The sequence below is a fragment of the Etheostoma cragini genome, chromosome 12 (genome assembly GCF_013103735.1).
Source record: "Etheostoma cragini isolate CJK2018 chromosome 12, CSU_Ecrag_1.0, whole genome shotgun sequence".
Classification (NCBI taxonomy): domain Eukaryota; kingdom Metazoa; phylum Chordata; class Actinopteri; order Perciformes; family Percidae; genus Etheostoma; species Etheostoma cragini.
The window spans coordinates 13,815,092-13,833,759 of NC_048418.1; the positions used below are offsets into that span (position 1 = coordinate 13,815,092).

Sequence of the window (18,668 nt, forward strand, 5' to 3'; positions counted from 1 at the left end):
CATTGTGTAATCAGCGGAGCCAGGGGTGTTTAAATGCAAAGATTGAATGTGAAACAATCATTTTTGTCTGATTAGTTCTGCCTGGGTTCAACAACAGCCTTGAATCAGTTTGTAGGGACTACTTCATAGAGAAAACCCGAAACTTCCTCACAAGATAACAGTTGATAGCTGAGTGAGTGTTTCTGTAACCTGCTACACATGCTAATGCCCATTAACTGTAGCTGGACAATCTAACTACATTTAGGTGTTTAGCCAGCCATCCATCCATCCATCCATCATCACATTCACGTGTACATGCAGATTATAATAGCTAATTAACCTAACCTGCATTTCTTTGGACTATGGGAAGAAACCCACACAGGCACAAGGACAACATGCAAACTTCACACAGAAAGGCCGACATGTCCAATTGTCCCATCATATTCATGTTTTTAAGAAGACATACTTATTGCATGCCACACCTTATTTTGATGATAATTTTTGTCCTTTAAAATTGGTTGAAAATCTTGATTATCATTGATTTATTATTTCAGCCGCCCAACGTATAGCCCATCGGAAGGACTGTTTGCATTAAAACAGACTGATGTTTTTTTCACCGACTCATCCGACTAATTTCACATGTTTGGGTTTAGGTGTTACTTTGTACTATAAAAGGTTGCTGTGGTGCTACACCCAGTTGCATGTTTTGGTTGTATCAAAGCATACAGCATGGAACTATGTATCTACCGCATTATTATTATTTTATTATTATTATAATTATTGAAATGACAAACAATGCTGCTCATGCATGATGAAGCACTGACTATACACCATTAATCTATGAAACTCAAACCTTTAATGGAACTCTGCAGAAAACATAATTCGTAGTATGTTTACTTACACAATTCAAGAAGAATTGCACCACATTTTATCTGGTTAATGCCAATCAAATAGAAAAGAAGATTTGGTACATTTTAATCTCTTGTGCATACTATTTCATTCAAAGTGGTGATAAATGTTGCCATTATTTCAATTGTACATTGTAGTGACACACCACAATCTTTGATTTAAAATAACAGTATGTTTTTGTTACTGCCAAAACATACTGTGTTGGCAGTATTTGAAATGTAAAATGTAAATTCTGCAGGGTCAATAACAAGATACTGCTTATCTCAGTCTATAGTGATTATATTTATATAATACCTTTGACTAAGAGCTTGGCTGTTGATGTTATACTGCCAGCTTTGAACGTAACAATGCCAGAATCATCTGTGGCCAGGTTCTTTAAGGTGAGTGTGTGGATGTGGCCGTGGCTCAGCCCATATTCACTAAAGGGGCTGTTCTCCAGCAAGGTGCCATCCAGCCACCACTGCACCTTGCCAGGTGCCCTACCAGACAGTTGGCAAGAGAAGGTTGCCCATTCCCCAACAAAGACGTCGATGGTCTTAAGACCACAGACAATGAAGACTTCTTTCACTGTTGAGTGAAAAAATACACACATACATACACTGAGCCTCTATCTTCCTCATTATCAGCATTATATCATCAACAATTGACACCATGCAACACACCTACTATTATAAGAATACAGAAAGAATGAAACAAATACGCTTTAAGTACACCCGAGGACAGACAAAAGAGTATTGAAATAGGCTACCTTGCACTGCCAAAGAAGCTGTGGTCAGTTGGTCTCCTGCATCACAGGTATAGTAGCCACTGTCCTCAGGCTCCAGGTTCCGAATACAGAGCTCTCGAATGCACCCCTCCTGCCTCATCTCACACTTCTTACTGGGCTGGAGGACAACGCCTCCTTTCCTCCACTCGACACAAACACCTGTCTTAGAAAGCTCGCAGCATAGGGTAACATCATCCCCCTCTACGGTGTCCAGGTTCTTGAGCTCTTTGCGGAAAAACACTGGGGCACCTGGTAAGAATTTAAAATGGAAAAGTTTGTCATCAGATGTTGAAGTGAAAAGTTTGGCATCAGCTAGTTGAGATGACAAGACAAACATCTCAGGGACTGGAGACAAAAGTTTAGCTGATGCACAGTGATGCCTGGCAGGGTGTGGTTGAGGGATTGGAAGTCCAAGAATATTTGAGCTGTTTGTTTCAATCTATCTCCGTCCACATTTTTGAATCTGATCAACAGGAGAGACTTTTTTTAATTTTTTTTTTTTTTTTTTTTTTTCAAAGGTGCCATCCTTCTTTACCTTTCACAGTCAAGGTGACGTCACACTGTGCATCTCCTGTGTCACAGGTGTATGCTCCTGAGTCCTCAGGCACCAGGTTGTGGATACGAAGCTGGTGGAATGCTCCGTTGTTCTTCAGTTCATACTTAAGACCCGCTTGGATGGCCGCTTTGTTTTTGAACCAGGTGACTGTGGCTTTGGCATCAGAGATGGTGCAGGCCAGAGTGACAGTTTCACCCTCTACTGCCACAGTGTTGTGTGGCTTCTCAAGTATTAACACTGTGAATATGGGAAACCCAAAATATATATTAACTATATTTAATAATGGTGGAATTTATATGCAGTTTTTTCTTTTCCCAGTCCTTACAACCCTGGCATTAATAATTTCAAAGCTATGAAATGAATAAATAAATGGGTGCATGCAGGGACTGTTATATGCTGCCACAAATTTTACAGAATAGTGAATATACACCTGACAGTTTGATCAGAAATATAAAGCAACTTTAGGTTTGTTAAAAAAGCAAACAAACTAACCTATAAAACCATAACTTTCAATAAATCACTTTTTAAAAGCAAATCATCTGCAAGAATTACTTAACATTTTCAGTAGTTTATGGTTAAGTAACAATATCTGTGTTAGCATTTCCTTTTTTTAGCCAACACTAAAGGCAAAGAATGGAAAACACGTCTAAATAAGGGTGCCAGCTTGTTTCCATTTGCCAAGACAAAGCTGTTTGATGGTGGATAGAGATGAACGTGAGCAGTACAACTCTAGTGGCCGTGTCATCTCCTTTACCTTTGGGTTTTTCCTCCACCAGAAGACAAGCCACACTCTTCTCTTCTCCCACCACAAAGGCAACATCCCCTGATTCATCTGTGGTCACCATCTTCAGGGTCAAACGGTGCACTCTGCCCTGGCTGCTCATTTGATTTAGATCATTATTCTGGAGGAGGTTGTCTCCAAGCCACCATTCCCCATTTGTCACGCCTGAATGTGACAACTCAACCTCAAAGACAGCATCCTGCCCAGTGGTCACAGTGATATCGCAGAGTTCTCGGATGAAGCGCACATGCTCTGAGGGTTAATGGGATGATGGGAGGTTAGTAATCATATCTCTTGAGCTTCCGGAAGGCATCAAGAAAGTGTATCCATGGCCAAGAATCTAATATTACTTGCTACCTGGCTACCTCATGCCACATGTTTGACCTCAGGAACATGGATGTAGTACTCTGACATGTACCGTTCTAATAGCATCTAATAACCAAACAAACCTTCATTAAAATCAATCCACTATATCTGCAATATAACTGACAAATAGTTATAAAGTAAGCAGTAAAAAAACAAATGTGTAGCTAACATCGGATAATTAAGCAAAACTCCTAAATGCCAACTAAGTTATCACAGTTATCAGTCAAAGACTGTGAAATCCAAGAGAAATAGATGTTGAGTAGAAAATCTGCTTCACTTGTTAATGGGATGGATGACTTCAGGAAGACAACAGAAGACAAGAGGAAACAAGAGAAATAGATGAGATGAAGCAGTGTACTGTTACCTTTCACAGTCAGGGTAGCTGTACTTTTCTTGTCCCCTGTGTCACAGGTATATTCTCCACTATCCTTCACATCCAGATTGTGAACAACCAGGATGTGAGTGACATCTCTCTTCTCCATACTGTACTTCCCCCCATGGGTGAGCACAGTTGAGCCCTTCAGCCAGGTCACCTTGCAGTCAGGACTGGATGTCTCGCAGGACAGGGTGGCCTTGTCTCCTTCAGTGGCTTCTTGACTTTCCAGCTCCTTTTTGAATAGGACAGGGGCGGCTGCCAGAAAGACCATTATTAATTTAGGATTTTTTATTTCAAAAGCGTTGTGGATAAATACAGCAACCACAAAACACACTTTTCTCTTAAGCAACATTATTTATACTCACAATTCTACCAATTTCATACCAACTAGAAACTTGAAACATAGACCAAAAACAACTGCAAGGTCACTGGTTTATATATGCTCCATTTTAAAGTTTGGGGTAAAACACTGAAATACTGAATCAGAAAAAAATCAGCAATCAAATTTGTCAACTCATATGTGCGTAGACAAATTATTTACAATGCAAATCATCTGTGAGAAAATACAATGGAATATGGGGAATCATTAAATGGTCATGTACACACATTTTTGTGTTTGTGATATATAAATCAACTCAGAGGAAGAGTGCTAAGATAAAATAAAAATGTACTATGCAAAATCCAAACAATAAAAATAATTTTGCTTATTTTTCTTTTTAATGTAGGGAGAACAATAAAGAAGTGACAGGCAATGAGGGGAGAGAGATGGGGGTTGACATGCATCAAAACATTCCCAGCAGGACACAAACACCTAGTCCTCCAGGGAGTCACAACAATACAAAATTTAAATTATTGAATAACATAGCATGTTGTCAATCACTGAGTGAATTTTTATGTTGTGCATCAAGTTATTTGAATAAAGTGTAAAGTCAAAAAAAAGTGCAGAAAACTTGCTGAAAGCAAGAATTTCAAGGAAACATATCGATCACTATGACCAATGTGGAATTTGGATACTACATTTAAAGGTAAATGGGAAATGTTAGTTCAAGTTCAATGGGATGAGGAACATGAACATGCATAAACTGTAGAAATATGACGGAACATAATGTAAAGTGCAGATTTACTACAAATATATAAGTGAGATAGATTAAGGGATAACGAGTCAGTATAAAGTGAAAATAGAGCATCAGGAAATAACAAGCATCAATGTTTTGGCATGCTTTCTGAAAAGATAGAAGGAAGGTGTCTCACAAGGAAGATGATACAGACAAACAAATGTTATGGAAGTATTCTCCCTCCCGAGAAATACAAAGCATTGTTCTCTTACCTCTGACTGTCAGAGAAGCAGTGGAAGTGTGGTTACCCACTGTGAAAGTGACTGTTCCTGAGTCAGCTCTAGTGACGCCTCTGAGTGTGAGGCTGTGTACCTGGCCCTCAGACTTGATCAGGTTCATTTCATTGTTCTGTAGTGGGACATCCTGGAGTTTCCACTGGGCTAGAGGTGCCTTCTCATGAGAAACGCGGCATTCAAAGTGGACATCTTCACCCTCGTATACAACGCAGCTCTCCAAGAATTTCAGTATTTTAACCTCGACCTCTGTTTGACAACGCATTTCAGCAGAACATTTACATGTTGTTTGAAGATCTTGACAAAGATATAGTTCAAGTTGTGTAGACTGTGCACAAAGTGTGATTAAATATATAAAGATTTCTCCTGAGCTATCATTTTGAGTAGCAAGTGAAGAAAAACAGTGAAGGGTGTGTTAATGTTTGGGAAGATAGACCACAGACAGGCAAATGAGATGAGAAGAGATGAGTGATCAAGCTCAACAGAAAAGTATTTGTGTGAATAACTACAAGTGCTTTGATAAAAAGTGAAGAACATCTAAGTCGAGGTGACAGCAAACACAATCTCCAGATGAAAGGTTGATGAACTTAATGCTCAATTGTTGGAGTGATGTAGGACACGTAAAAGAAGTTACTACAGAGGGTGCACGAAGACAGCTCCTACCTTGCACAGTGAGGACGGCAGAAGTCCTCTGGTTGCCTGTATCACAGGAGTATTCTCCTGAGTCAGCGCCCTGCAGTTTATAGATGACAAGCTCAACTACAGTTGCTTCCTGTTTCAGGTGATACTTGCTGCTGGAAGCCAGCACCCTGTCACCACACCTCCAGACAACATTTGCCCCTGGCTTTGTGGTCTCACAGCGAAGACTAGCGCTCTCCCCTTCCTGTCTCTTAAGGTTCTGCAGCTGGGTTTTGAAAAGGACAGGCTGGGCTGCAGGGGAGGAGATGGAGGAAATCAACGAACATTAATTAAGATTAGAGAATACGATCTTATTTTTATACAACTCTAATCAATGCTCAATATTGACAATGATAAGTAGTCTTTTAGACAATTAAGACAGGTTTTAGCAAGCATACCCTTCACAGCTAGTTGTGCAATGCTTTGACAGACACCAGTGTCACATGTGTAACTCCCAGCATCTTCTGGGTCTACATCATGAATTACTAGTGAAGCCAGATGTCCCATTTGTCTAATTTCATACTTTGCACAAGGACAAAGACCAAGTTCTCCTTTCCTCCACTCCAAAGAAACACCAGGTTTAGAAAGCTCACAGTGCATGGTTACACTCTCTGTCTCATCAGCCATTTGGCTTTCAAGCTCTTTTGTGAAAATAACTGGGGCAGCTGATGAATGAAAGGAAATAACCAGATCGTAATCAACCATACACGTTCAAGAATGAGTGAGATTGGAAAGAATGGTTTTAGATTGAAATGAAAGACTCAAAAGAAGAAGAAGACAGCATGAGACGATGACGTGGTCTGAATCCTACCATTTACTACAAGAGAGGCAAAGCTTATTGTGTCCTCTAAACAGCATGAGTAGCTTCCTGTGTCTTCAGGTCTCAAAGCGAAGATCTGTAGCTCATAATTGAATCCTGTTTGTTTGATATGGTACTTTTCTCCACAAGTCAAGACTTCAGTTTCCTTCTTCCACTCGACAGGGAGTCCAGGTTTAGAAAGCTCACATTTTAGAGTGACACAAGCTCCCTCCTCAGCCTCCTGGCTCTCCAGGTCTTGAATGACCATGACTGGAAGAACTGGGAATTGAATGAATTAGACAAGATGTTGATGTGTGTAACTCGCATGCTTTCAAACTAGATACCAGATAAAGATTACAGCATAAAAAGGATGCTCATTTTTTAATTTACTCAACTGCAGGGTAAAAGTAAAAACTAAAATAGAAAATAAAACAAGCAAAATGTATGGCTGCTTTATTATATACTCACATATAGACACACAGCAACACTGATGCAAAAGGCAAATGATCCCTACTCCCATTCAAAACAAGCATTTATCATGTCTGTCAAACAGAGCTCTTAAATATTTCTATCTGGAGACAACAATAATCCAGAATACAGCAAATCTGGAATTCCAACAACAAGCCAGACTGAATACACTGCACACAAGAATCCGCATAGGAAACATAAGAAATCTTGCTCTTTCCCTTTAATATCCAGCTTTTTAGGATCTGGCTTAAGGGTGACTGCAGAAACAGCAAGTTTTTCAATCTCTGCAGATCTATATCATTTAATTAGACCTCAAATACAAAGCACAAATGCGAGAATAAAAGTGAAGTTTACGATGAATGAAGCAAAAATGATGTTACCTAGCTGATAAAAAAAAACACCAACAATAATTAAATCAACAGTGAGGATTGATTCATGGACTCCAATTAAATGCAATTGTCAAAAAGGCAATTCCCAACTCATCAGACATCAAGAACAAATGTGCCAGACTATTGACAAAACCCTCAAGATAAGAGGACGTTATGTCACAGCATAACAACCTGAATGTGTAGTTAATGTTATCAAAGCATGTTTTCAGGCAAAACCTCCAGCAAACAAGAAATTGCCTAAAAAACTCAGTGCAAACTGATGACTGTTGGTCGAGTTTCTTACACCACAACCACATACCTTCAACTTGGGATTCCGGCTTCTCAGGTTCAACTTTGAAGGTCACTACTGTGGTTGACATATCTGCTGTAACTGTAGTTATTTGTAGACATATGATGTAGATTTTAGTTCAACTTACACAACATGGAAAATCTTCAGCAACAGATTGAACAAGACAACAAACCAAAAGCAATGTGCCACACACAAAACAATCTTCCCTTCATTTCCATTTTTCTGAACTGAAAGTGCTGAAGGCTCTTCATTTGATTTTTCAGATCACACGTATTTCAATGCAATGTTCAACAAGAAATGCAGTACCTGAAAAATCGTACAGACAGTGCTATGACCAAGAGCGTGCTATGACCAAGAGTGTGTCCAACAAAGAAAATAGTAGCACAGTAGAAAATGGCAACCAACGTTATCACATGGATGAGTACATTTCTGGTTTAAGTAGTGTTGTATATAGTTAGGTTATGTAAGAAATTAGGTTCATACCTTCCACCACTTCTTTGGAATCCTTAGATAGTAATGTCACAGCTACTGGAGCATCTGGCGACTTCAGTGCTGTGATAAAACATTTAAGCTTGATTATACCTAAAACATGGTACCTACAGAGCCAGCGGCCACACATCTCATGTTTAGAGTCTCTTCACCCAGTGAGTATAATTGCAAAGTACAGATGCTATATTTCAGCAACATCTTGCATAATTATCCAATGCACTTTCTTCTCTTACACTTGTGAAGTGTAACTGTATCACATCATCAGTATTTCTAATCACTGAGTTAAAAAAACGTTTATGACCCACTCAGCAGCACACCAATATATAGACTGAAGCCTAAGCACATGGCAATGCGTCCAGCACATTACACAGTACGTCTTGCAAACTGACAAGTCTTCAGTAACATGGCCACTGTTGACATTTATCTACTGATTAATGATAATAACTGCTTACAAATCTGTTACTTGCTAGTCTTTCAATAATGTCACTTCAACAAAACACCACAAGAAGAACAAACAGGAATTACAGGGAACTGCTGTGTAAAAACAGTTGAAAAACATCAAATAAAAGCATTGGCCAAGCATTAATTCAGCATCCAATATAATATCATAGTAGCTCTCCCTTTATTCATATTCTGAAAATTCTGTTAACCTAACCCTAAAAAACCATTTCACTTTAAATTATTTTTGTCCATTATCCAACCCTTACAGCAGCTTAATCAAGCTACAGCCAAACATATTCCATGCTTGGCAAAGAAAGCAAGGAACATCAGTAGAGACAGAACACCTCTACTCAACAAGGCAAAGACTAAGTCGGATGTGACAGGAGACGAAGAAGTCAATGAAGAGCTCACGTCTTTGCATACCTGCTATTGGCTCTTTGGTCCCCTGCCTCTGTGTACTGTCTTTTGCAGCTACTCCAGCAGCAGTGTTTTCAACTGAAATAAAACACAACATTAACCTAAAAATCTTAGAATTATGAGTAAAACAATATTCAATCAGGGACAGTGAAGCAAACATTAACACAAATGACAAAGTACACCCAATCTACTGTTGCTTGTTTACAACTTGATACTGAATACAGTAAAATCTTTTGATGTTAGATTAAATATGCTGATGTGAGAACGGAAAGCAATACAAAACAATAAAGGTACAAGAAAAAACAACTCAACAACTCAACCTCTCGCACTTTCAATAATCTAACACACAGCAACAACACAACACAGTACTGCCAACGTTCCATTAACATAAAGCATCCAAATGTAAACATTTAACACTGAACTGGAGTAAACAAAGCATTAAAACAACTGGACAAAATTCAGTATTTGCCACACAATAGAACTGGCAGAACAGCAACACACACAAGGGCTAACAATAAAACAAAATCCAAACTGATCTGCCTACTCTCTTTATACTTTCCTTTATTTCTTTTAAAGTGTGTTTTTCCACAAGCCTGAAGTTACATCATTCCAACCACGCTTACAGTACGACAGATGTCACAGTATTGGCCAAAAGCCATGCAAACATGTGTCTCATTACCTTCAGCTCCCACTTCAAGTTCTCGTGAATCTCTCTGAATCTCTTGTACAAGAAGCTGCTGTTGAGGAGTCTGTCCAGTACTTGGCACTTTCATAGCTATTAAATTGAACACAACATTCGGCCCACAATTTGAATTTGCCTTCAGACAGCACTATCTCCATACCAATAACTCAGACAAAGTAACAAAGTAACCCAGAGACCACAGAAATTCACAGATGCTAAAATTGATTTGTTCTTTTTTTCCTCTTCACAATAGTAGCATGCGCCTCTAAAATGATGCAGATCATGAAATTGAACTGATGGATAAAAAAGCCACATTTACCAGCGGGCAGATGAAATAGCGCAGGTTAGTTCAGAAATATAAAGGTTAAGTAAAACCATATTTAGCCTTAAAGTAATTCATTGAAACAACAAGATACAATGTAAATAAATTCACTACCCAACAAGTTTTTTGTCTGATAATACTAATCAGCAGGCAATATGACAAAAGAATTATGCATTTCACTGATTGATTACAAATGCACATGGGCAAAATAACCAAGCAAAGCCAAGAATCTTCAGAAAATTACCTTCTACAGTGTCATATATCTCTTTCCTCTTGTGCTTGTCTTTATCAGCTATGAACAGAACTTCAGGCCTCTTGGCTGAAATACAAGTGAAGTAAGAACATAACAATGCTGCATGAAGTATAATGACAGCAACCAGTGACAATGCCAGACCTACAGTATTTAATTTGGACAGCTGAGCACAGCTTTTATAACTGCCAAAATTAAAGACCTTCAGACTTTTCCCAAACCACGCAAATATAATGTAAAAGGACAATGAATCATGCCTCACACAAGTTAACTATGCACATGTAAACTCCAGCTAACAACAGGTATCATTCTCTCAAACTATAAACGTGCTACAAGCACAATTAGCACAAATACAAGGGTCCTTATTTCTTCTTCCTGTTTTCAAATTAGCTGGTTATGCCACATTCACTGCCATAAAACACTGAAGAAAAAAAGCCACATATAAAGGCAAAACATAATCCTACTAAGACATAAGGAATATCTGACAAAGCACAGGCACACAAAACTGCGACCTAAACAATCTCGTAAACTAGACAATAACGCGGGAAATAATATATTTTTTACAACCTACTGTACATAGGCAAAAAGGTACAGGCCCAATTAAAGGTCAGGCTGCACATTACAACACACAGACCATTTTCAAGATTGCCAGAGCATTTAAAGTGAACGTCAAGCCAGCACAACGCCATCTTCCTTCCATACCTTCCATTGTTTCTTTGGTTTCCTGCCTCTTAGATTCCAGTTTAGTAGCTGAAGGAGGAGCTGACAGCTTTACAGCTAAGAGGAAACAATTTGAATACAGAATGCTTTAAAATACTTGATCATCTGATTTTGAGTACTTTACCATCATAATTAAAAACTAACTATCACCTGAAAAAATGGTTCACAACTAAAACAATTTCAGGAATCAGCAAGCACTTTAAAACACATTTGATAACTACAATACAACATTAACATATATGTTGGCTTAAATAGACACAGTTTATGGACCAGTATACACACATGGTCAACAGTACTACCAATAAAAACAAAAACAGAAGACACAAAACAACAAGCACAGTCTGCTAACAGACTGCAATGTAAAAAAAGGGGAATCTGCTTTGGTATTGTAGTCAGTTTGGGCTGCATCATTCTTTAGTTTGTTTTGTTATCTCAAATGCACAGTAAGAAAAAGAGTGGAAGAAGTGATAAAAAATCTTTCAAAGACAATGGTCAAAATTCCAACTGATCTCAGCACAGAACACACAAATCTCTCCATTACATTGTATGATCCACCACATACAATAGGAAGGGAACATCTGATGAATCTGATGTAAGACATCCACACAGAATGCTGATAAATTGTATGCCAGCTAACAGAAACGAGAAAAAAAGAGACTGCAACAAAAATTTCTTAGGAAAAGCAAGTGCTTAAAAACAAGACAAAATCAAAGTGTAACACAAATAATCCTCCTATCAATTCAACATCAATGTTTAGTAAGTAGTCTTTAAATCTGAACAATACATTTCTTGCAGTGACAAAAACTAAAAAATTCAAAACCACAAAATATGTTTTTCTAATTTACAAAGACACATATTCATGCACTGTAGAAGTTTGCTTCACAAATCATCCTACCCTTAATGGAAAGGCTGGCTGTGGTCTTCTGATCTCCACATACACAGCTGTAGTCTCCACTGTCTTCTGGCACCGTTTTGTTGATCAGGAGTTCATTCACAAAGGCGTTCTGCTTCATCTGGTACTTTTCTCCAGACTTCAGGACCTGTGTTCCCTTCTTCCATTCAACAGGGACTCCAGGCTTAGAAAGCTCACAATGCAGAGTAACAATTGCTCCCTCTTCAACCTCCTGGCTCTCCAGCTTCTGTTTGAACGTCACTGGTTGGGCTGAGCATTTATTAGCTGGTTAGCAGTCAGTGGCATGCCATAACATACAATATAAAAAGTCAATTAGAACAAACACAAACCATAGAAAAACTCTTTAAAAATCCTCATCCTACCCTTAATGGAAAGGCTGGCTGTGGTCTTCTGATCTCCACATACACAGCTATAGTCTCCACTGTCTTCTGGCACCACTTTGTTGATCAGGAGTTCATTTACAGAGGCGTTCTGCTTCATCTGGTACTTTTCTCCATACTTCAGGACCTGTGTTCCCTTCTTCCACTCTACAGCAACTCCAGGTTTAGAGAGCTCACAATGCAGAGTAACACTTGCTCCCTCCTCAACCTCCTGGCTCTCCAGCTTCTGTATGTAGGTCGGCGGTAATGCTGTACAATCAAGTTTTCAATACTAGTCAAAATTAGGTGAAATGAATAGTTTAACAAATATGTTAACAAAACATGCCAGAGGCAACAGAAGTGGACCTTGGTTTGGGAAATACAACATTTACACTTGTTTTATGTTAATATAAAACGTTGCCGAAAAAGACATCATGAATCCATACCATTGACTTTCACAGTTGCAGATGTCTTCTGGTCCACGCACATGCAAGAATACTCTCCACTATCTTCAACCTCCAAATTCTTAATCTGAAGCTCACAAGATGTTTCCTGTAGGTTCATCTCATACTTCTCTCCAGCTTTGAGAATTTCAGAGCCTTTCTTCCACTGAACGCAGTCTACAGGTTTTGATAACTTACAGCAAAGTGTCACAGTCTCCCCTTGCTTTTTCTCCTGGTTCTTGAGCTTCTCTTTAAAACTGGCAGGCAGGGCTAAAATAAAATGAACAATGACTTGATAATATAAATCAGGGTGTTGCAGTTTGTTAGGTTGTGATGGAGGATGGAAAAAAGATTAGAGATGGAGATGATTTGTTGTGCTCCAGTTGTCGAAAATTAGTCTTTGGAACCAAAACATTAATCCAACAGTTGGGTTGATGTACCTTTTGATGAAGTTTCATCTACAACAGTGCACTTTATCTCAACACAAAAACAAACTCCCTAATTACAATACAACACAATGTCAATTATTTTTGAGATGCCAAACAAAGGAAGCCTTGCAATGTGCAGTTCTTGCATAAGTCTACAATGCATTTAGAACAGTTCACTTTAAATTATTTGCACATGCTGGGGGATGTTGTTCACAATTTGTGGATGTGTCTAATACAAAACCCTAAACAAAGAGAATGTTACAAGGCTGAACAAGAGAGCAAAGCAGATCTTTATACTCACAATGCAAAAAACTCAACAAACTAATTTCTATTAGGAAAATACAGACAATTTAGTAACAGTTTAACCTAATCTATGGCACTTTTGACAAATCTAAACTGTGGGTAGATGATGCAAGCACGTTTAGCAATCACACTGATGCATACCGTCCCCGTGTCCAACCGAACAGATTAGCGCAACAAACCAGACTTTGGGGTCAAACGTCCCTGAGCATGGTTTAACTGGGCCAAGTATGAAAACGCCCTAAGACAGTGGAAACCCACCTATGATCTAAGCTCCACTGCATATGAGGCAGATCAGTTGGAAAAACACAAATGCAAACAAATGTAGCAGATTCCCCTTCAAAACAATAAGCATCCTGTGTTTTTTTTCTAGAACCACCAACTGGTCTGTTAAGCAAAACCTAACCAAACCGAGAAAAGTCAATTTGGCATTAATTTAATTGATTTAAAAAACTCACAATTGTCAAGAAAAAAAAACTATTCAAACTGAATTCATAAAAGTGATCAGCTCTGCAAGACAGAAATTGAACCCAAATTTGTAAAATGATATACTTGAGGTCTTACCATTGACTGTCACCTTTGCCATGCTCTTGGCAGTGCCCACGTCACACGTGTAGATATCAGTGTCTTTCTCCTCCAGGTCTTTGATGGTGAGGGTTAGGACCCCCTTCTTCTGGGACATCTCATATCGACCTCCAGCCTTGAGCTCTGTGTGACCTTTAAGCCATATCACAGTGGATGGGGTTTGTGCAGTCTCACATAGCAAGGCCACAGAGCTCCTCTCCTCAGCTTGGCTGTCAATAAGTGCTTTAGTAAATTGATGGATTGGCTCTGTAAAATAATTAAAGAAAAGAAAGTATGAAATTGTTTATTCAATCTAAGGATTCAAAAAATGAGATTATCTCGGAACCCTCTACATTTAATAAATACATGAATAGCTCTTTCAGAAGGTAAATTATGGAATTTTCTTACCCCTAATTTCCAGCTTGGCTTTAGTGGTTGCACCTCCAACAACTTCACAACTGTACTCTCCGGAGTCTTGAGCAGAGACATTATGGATGGTCAGCTTCATGACTTTGTCCTCTTGGCTAATGTCATACTTGTGGCTCTTTTTGATGGCTCTGCCTTCCTTGGCCCACCTTACAGTGGAACTAGCCTGTGTTACCTCACAGGTAAATACAGCATCTTCATCTTGAACAGCACTAACATTCTGTAGTCCTTTAGACACAGATGAAGCTTTGCCTGTAACAAGGGATGATAACACGTTCATTTTAGTACCTTCATATTTTTGTAACTCTGTCTAGGCCTATTAAATACGTAGCTTACCTTCAACTGTTAATGTTGTTTTGGAGCTCAGATCCTTAATATTAAAGACCACTTCTCCAGCATCAGCAGGGGTGACATCACTAATGGTTAGCATGTACCTGCGTCCTTTACTGGTGGCTTTGAAGCGGCTTTTATTTGAGATAGTTTGGCCATTAAGAGTCCAGGAACACTCATCGGTGCTCTCCCGAGATAAGATGCACTCAAAGCTACAAGTCTCTCCCTCATTCACCTCAGCTGGCTTCAGCCACTTGGTAATTCCAATGCCTAACTCTAAATTTGGGACAGAGAGCATAAGTTGGTGAAGATGCAAAACAATACCATAAGTATTATTGCTAACACTGTAAAACTCAACTCAAATAACAGTACCAACCTCTCACAGTGACCTTTGCTTTAGAAACCTCAGTTCCAAGATCACAACTATACTCTCCAGCATCTTCTTTGGTGATGTCCTTGATGATCAGTCCCAAAGACTTGCCTGTGTGAAGGAGCTCATACTTTGATCCAGCCTTCAAGACTTTACCTTCTTTTCTCCATATTGGAGAAACCCTGGGCTTTGACGCCTCGCATGCCAGAGTTATCATGCCTTTCTCCTCTCCAATGACATCATCTAAAGACTTGAGGAACACAGCACGCTTCTCTGAAGGAGAATAGGGGGGGGGGCACGAGAGAAATTATGTTCTGCCTGAATGAGAGTACATACACGCATGAAGCTGGGATTTCCTGCCTCAACCTGATATTCATAGAGTAATTTATATTGTGTGAGCTTGTAAACGTAGTGCATGGCAGTTCTTACCTTTAACTTTAAGTGTCACAGCTTCTTTCACCTTGCGGACTTGAAAGGTGATGGTCCCCCCATCCTGAGGTGCCAAGTTCCTCAGTGTGAGCTTGTGAACCTTCTCTTCATGAGTAATGGTGTTGACTTCATTGGTGAAGAGCACCTTGTCATTTAGAAACCACTGTGCCTCTTCATCTGCATAGTTAATCTCGCATGAGAACACTGCATCGCTGTCTTCATCAACCTCTGTGTCAGCCAAGTGCTTGGTGATTTTAATGTCACGCACTGGACAGAAGAAACACAAGTTTTAGGTTAAAGACCAATGTAATCTACAACCTAAAATAGCTGCTTTATTTGATGGTCTGAATAAAAAAATGCATAATTGCTGCATTTTGTTTGGTATTTAAAGGTCCATACTGCACCTTCAACGGTAAGTGTCCCTTTGGTCTCAGCAGGTCCAGACTGACAGCGGTACACTCCACTGTCTTCCTCAGTCAACTTTTGAATGGTAAGTTGAGCCCTTGTAGCATCTTGCTTAATGTTATACTTGTCTGACGCTGCTAGAGGTACCGACCCTTTCAACCACTTGACCTCTTTGGGTGAGGCAGAGAATTTGCAGGTAAGTATGGCAGAGCTTTTCTCCTTTGCCTTCACATCTTTGATGGGCTCTGCAATCTCAAGTGGACGCTCTAAATGTATAAATATAAAACAGTATATGATTAGACTCAACTGAATTATGCTGGATATATTTACCAACAACAGTATCACAGTGCAGTACATTTACCTTTGACTGTGAGCTGGGCTAAAGATTTGCTCTTCCCAGCTGTAAACTGCACAGGTCCGGTCATTGGTGCCTTGGTCTTTTTAAAAGTGAGACGGTGAAGAGTGCCCTCTTTTTCCATTTCAATATCAGCACTTTCCTGCACTGCAACTCCATTTAGAGTCCATATAGGAGGTTTCACCAGTTCCATACTGATTTCAACTTCAAAAACAGCTGCAAAGGGTTCTGTCACTTCTACTGAACTAAGCTCCCGGACAATGCTGATGGACTGCTCTAAAGGGGTCATTAAGAGAATGGTTTAGTAAGAAGTCAATCATATGATTTCATAAAAAATGAAAAAATTGTATATGTAATATAATATAATATTTTTTTAAGATCCAAATCAAATTGCACATCCCATACAGCTGCAGTTGTGGCAAAGCAGAACTCATGTAATGAGGACTCCTCTTTACAGCAGTACTGCAGGATCTCTGTATAAAATGGGCTAGTATTTTAAAATAACTTCAAACTAGTTTGGTTAGTCTTCTGTGAAAAAGGCCTATTATTTGTCAAATAGGCCATTTACTTTAATGACCTTGTTATTGACTATGTTTCCCACCAAACTTCAACCTTAGCAGAGGTCTACTCAACTGAAGGACTGAAAACACCTGTGTGGGTTACTTCACCTGCAGTAGTAACACATTCTTTTTACACACGTAATTTAAAATACAAATTACTATGTTAATTCATTTGGCTTGTTTCACTAGAAATTCAAAAAATTAAATCCAAATAATGTTCCTGTATATTCCATTAGTCCAATACATAATCATAGATAGACAGACAAACATTGATATAGACAGAGTGTAGACAGAGATACCTCATTGAATAGGAGTCTGATGGCATGTTTGTAAAACTACTTTTACATACAATTATACAAGGCCATATACGTAAATTCCCTACAATTGATAAACCTGAAACTAAGCTTACACTCAACCTTTGTCATCTTCCATCATGTTTACCTTCCACAAGTAGTTTACAGGATGTCTTGTCATCAGTGCCGTCACAGGTATAGGTGTCTTCATCCCCAGAGTCCACATCATTGATGGTGAGTTTTCGGTAGACATCTTCACTTTTGATCTCGTATTTCTTGCCGTGTTGGATCTCCATCTTGTTCTTGTACCACTTCACATTTGCACTGGCACGTGACACTTGGCATTCAAGATGACCACGATGCTTATACATCGCTATCTTATCCCTGAGTCTCTTCACAATCTTGACAGGCAGCTCTACAGTAACAATAACACTGAATCAATGAAAATTATCACATATGCCAAAAAAGGAAGATTTAAGGGTATTATTGCCGAGTCCTTGCCAAAGCCCTTGCCTATGCACACTACATTCAATGTTCACAATTGAATCATGTTATGTCAAAAGCAATTGGAGCAAACAAGTAATAAACATCAATGCTTAAGATGCACTGTCGTGTTCATCGTTGTCTTTTGCAAAAGCTAATGCAGACAGCAATAATCTTGTTATGACACTACAGTAAATAGAAATTACTGTGTGCCAGTCATTCTTGTTTATATATCAGGTGCTGTTTGATTTCAAACATTGAGATGCTGACAGAAACTAGGGAAAATGTCCATGTTGATGCAAATTAGATCAACTCATGGTCAATTGACTAAGAAGTTTTTCTTTGTTTCTCATACTCCTGGAGATGTCCAATCATCAATGACCCTAAAATCATTGGACCAATGATGTGTTCTCTACAGACAGACCATCTTAAACATCTGCTAGTAAGACACCATAAAAGTTGTGTTTCCTTTTGCCATCAGGCCTCAATGAGGAATAACAATGTAAATGCAAGTTGCAACTGGCTTTTCTATTTCACCATTGTTGGCAGAATGACACACTGTTTACTCTTTTAGCAAGTCAACATTTCATCTAACTTTAGTTTGACCTTTTATATTTGGCTCACTAAACCAGTTGAAATGTTGAGGTCAATTTAGGAAATTATTCAGGAACTTTAGTTTGCATGCAAACGTCTGTATAGCATAATATTATGTTTACAGTGGCCTAATTGTTTCTCATTTAGAGAAAAAATTGGTTTTAAATGTGCAAAGGTGAATAGAAATAATCAATTTACAACCACATCTGAACATTGCAACATGGGTTATCTTATCCATGCAGCAATATACACAGATTTCAGCACATAACATGACTCATTTACCTTTCACTTTAAGTTTTGCAGTTGATGAGGCCTTGTCAGCTGTGAATTTAATCTCCCCCATATCTTCTGGGGTGACAGACTTAAACAGCAGTACATAGGTTCTGCCTGG

General features: G+C 38.9%; 1 protein-coding gene across 27 annotated transcripts in view; it reads right to left on the reverse strand.

Annotated features, from left to right (window-relative positions):
• The window catches only part of obscnb (obscurin, cytoskeletal calmodulin and titin-interacting RhoGEF b), a 52,172-nt gene that overhangs the window by 16,590 nt on the left and 16,914 nt on the right, over window positions 1-18,668 (reverse strand). For 4 of the 27 annotated variants that reach the window (XM_034888266.1, XM_034888257.1, XM_034888256.1 and 1 more), the window contains exons 25-49: window positions 18,560-18,664; window positions 17,349-17,615; window positions 16,354-16,623; window positions 15,992-16,258; window positions 15,588-15,854; window positions 15,165-15,431; window positions 14,795-15,064; window positions 14,441-14,710; window positions 14,033-14,299; window positions 12,744-13,010; window positions 12,301-12,567; window positions 11,921-12,187; window positions 11,008-11,082; window positions 10,300-10,374; window positions 9,731-9,826; window positions 9,058-9,129; window positions 8,188-8,256; window positions 7,714-7,785; window positions 5,745-6,011; window positions 5,061-5,330; window positions 3,722-3,988; window positions 2,965-3,243; window positions 2,190-2,447; window positions 1,637-1,903; window positions 1,183-1,455 (exon numbers count right to left, since the gene is read on the reverse strand). In XM_034888266.1, the coding sequence (XP_034744157.1) occupies window positions 1,183-1,455; window positions 1,637-1,903; window positions 2,190-2,447; window positions 2,965-3,243; window positions 3,722-3,988; window positions 5,061-5,330; window positions 5,745-6,011; window positions 7,714-7,785; window positions 8,188-8,256; window positions 9,058-9,129; window positions 9,731-9,826; window positions 10,300-10,374; window positions 11,008-11,082; window positions 11,921-12,187; window positions 12,301-12,567; window positions 12,744-13,010; window positions 14,033-14,299; window positions 14,441-14,710; window positions 14,795-15,064; window positions 15,165-15,431; window positions 15,588-15,854; window positions 15,992-16,258; window positions 16,354-16,623; window positions 17,349-17,615; window positions 18,560-18,664 (5,391 nt within the window). The remainder of the gene's footprint in view (window positions 1-1,182; window positions 1,456-1,636; window positions 1,904-2,189; window positions 2,448-2,964; window positions 3,244-3,721; window positions 3,989-5,060; window positions 5,331-5,744; window positions 6,012-7,713; window positions 7,786-8,187; window positions 8,257-9,057; window positions 9,130-9,730; window positions 9,827-10,299; window positions 10,375-11,007; window positions 11,083-11,920; window positions 12,188-12,300; window positions 12,568-12,743; window positions 13,011-14,032; window positions 14,300-14,440; window positions 14,711-14,794; window positions 15,065-15,164; window positions 15,432-15,587; window positions 15,855-15,991; window positions 16,259-16,353; window positions 16,624-17,348; window positions 17,616-18,559; window positions 18,665-18,668) is intronic. The other 23 variants (XM_034888273.1, XM_034888263.1, XM_034888264.1 and 20 more) reach the window with 23 other exon arrangements.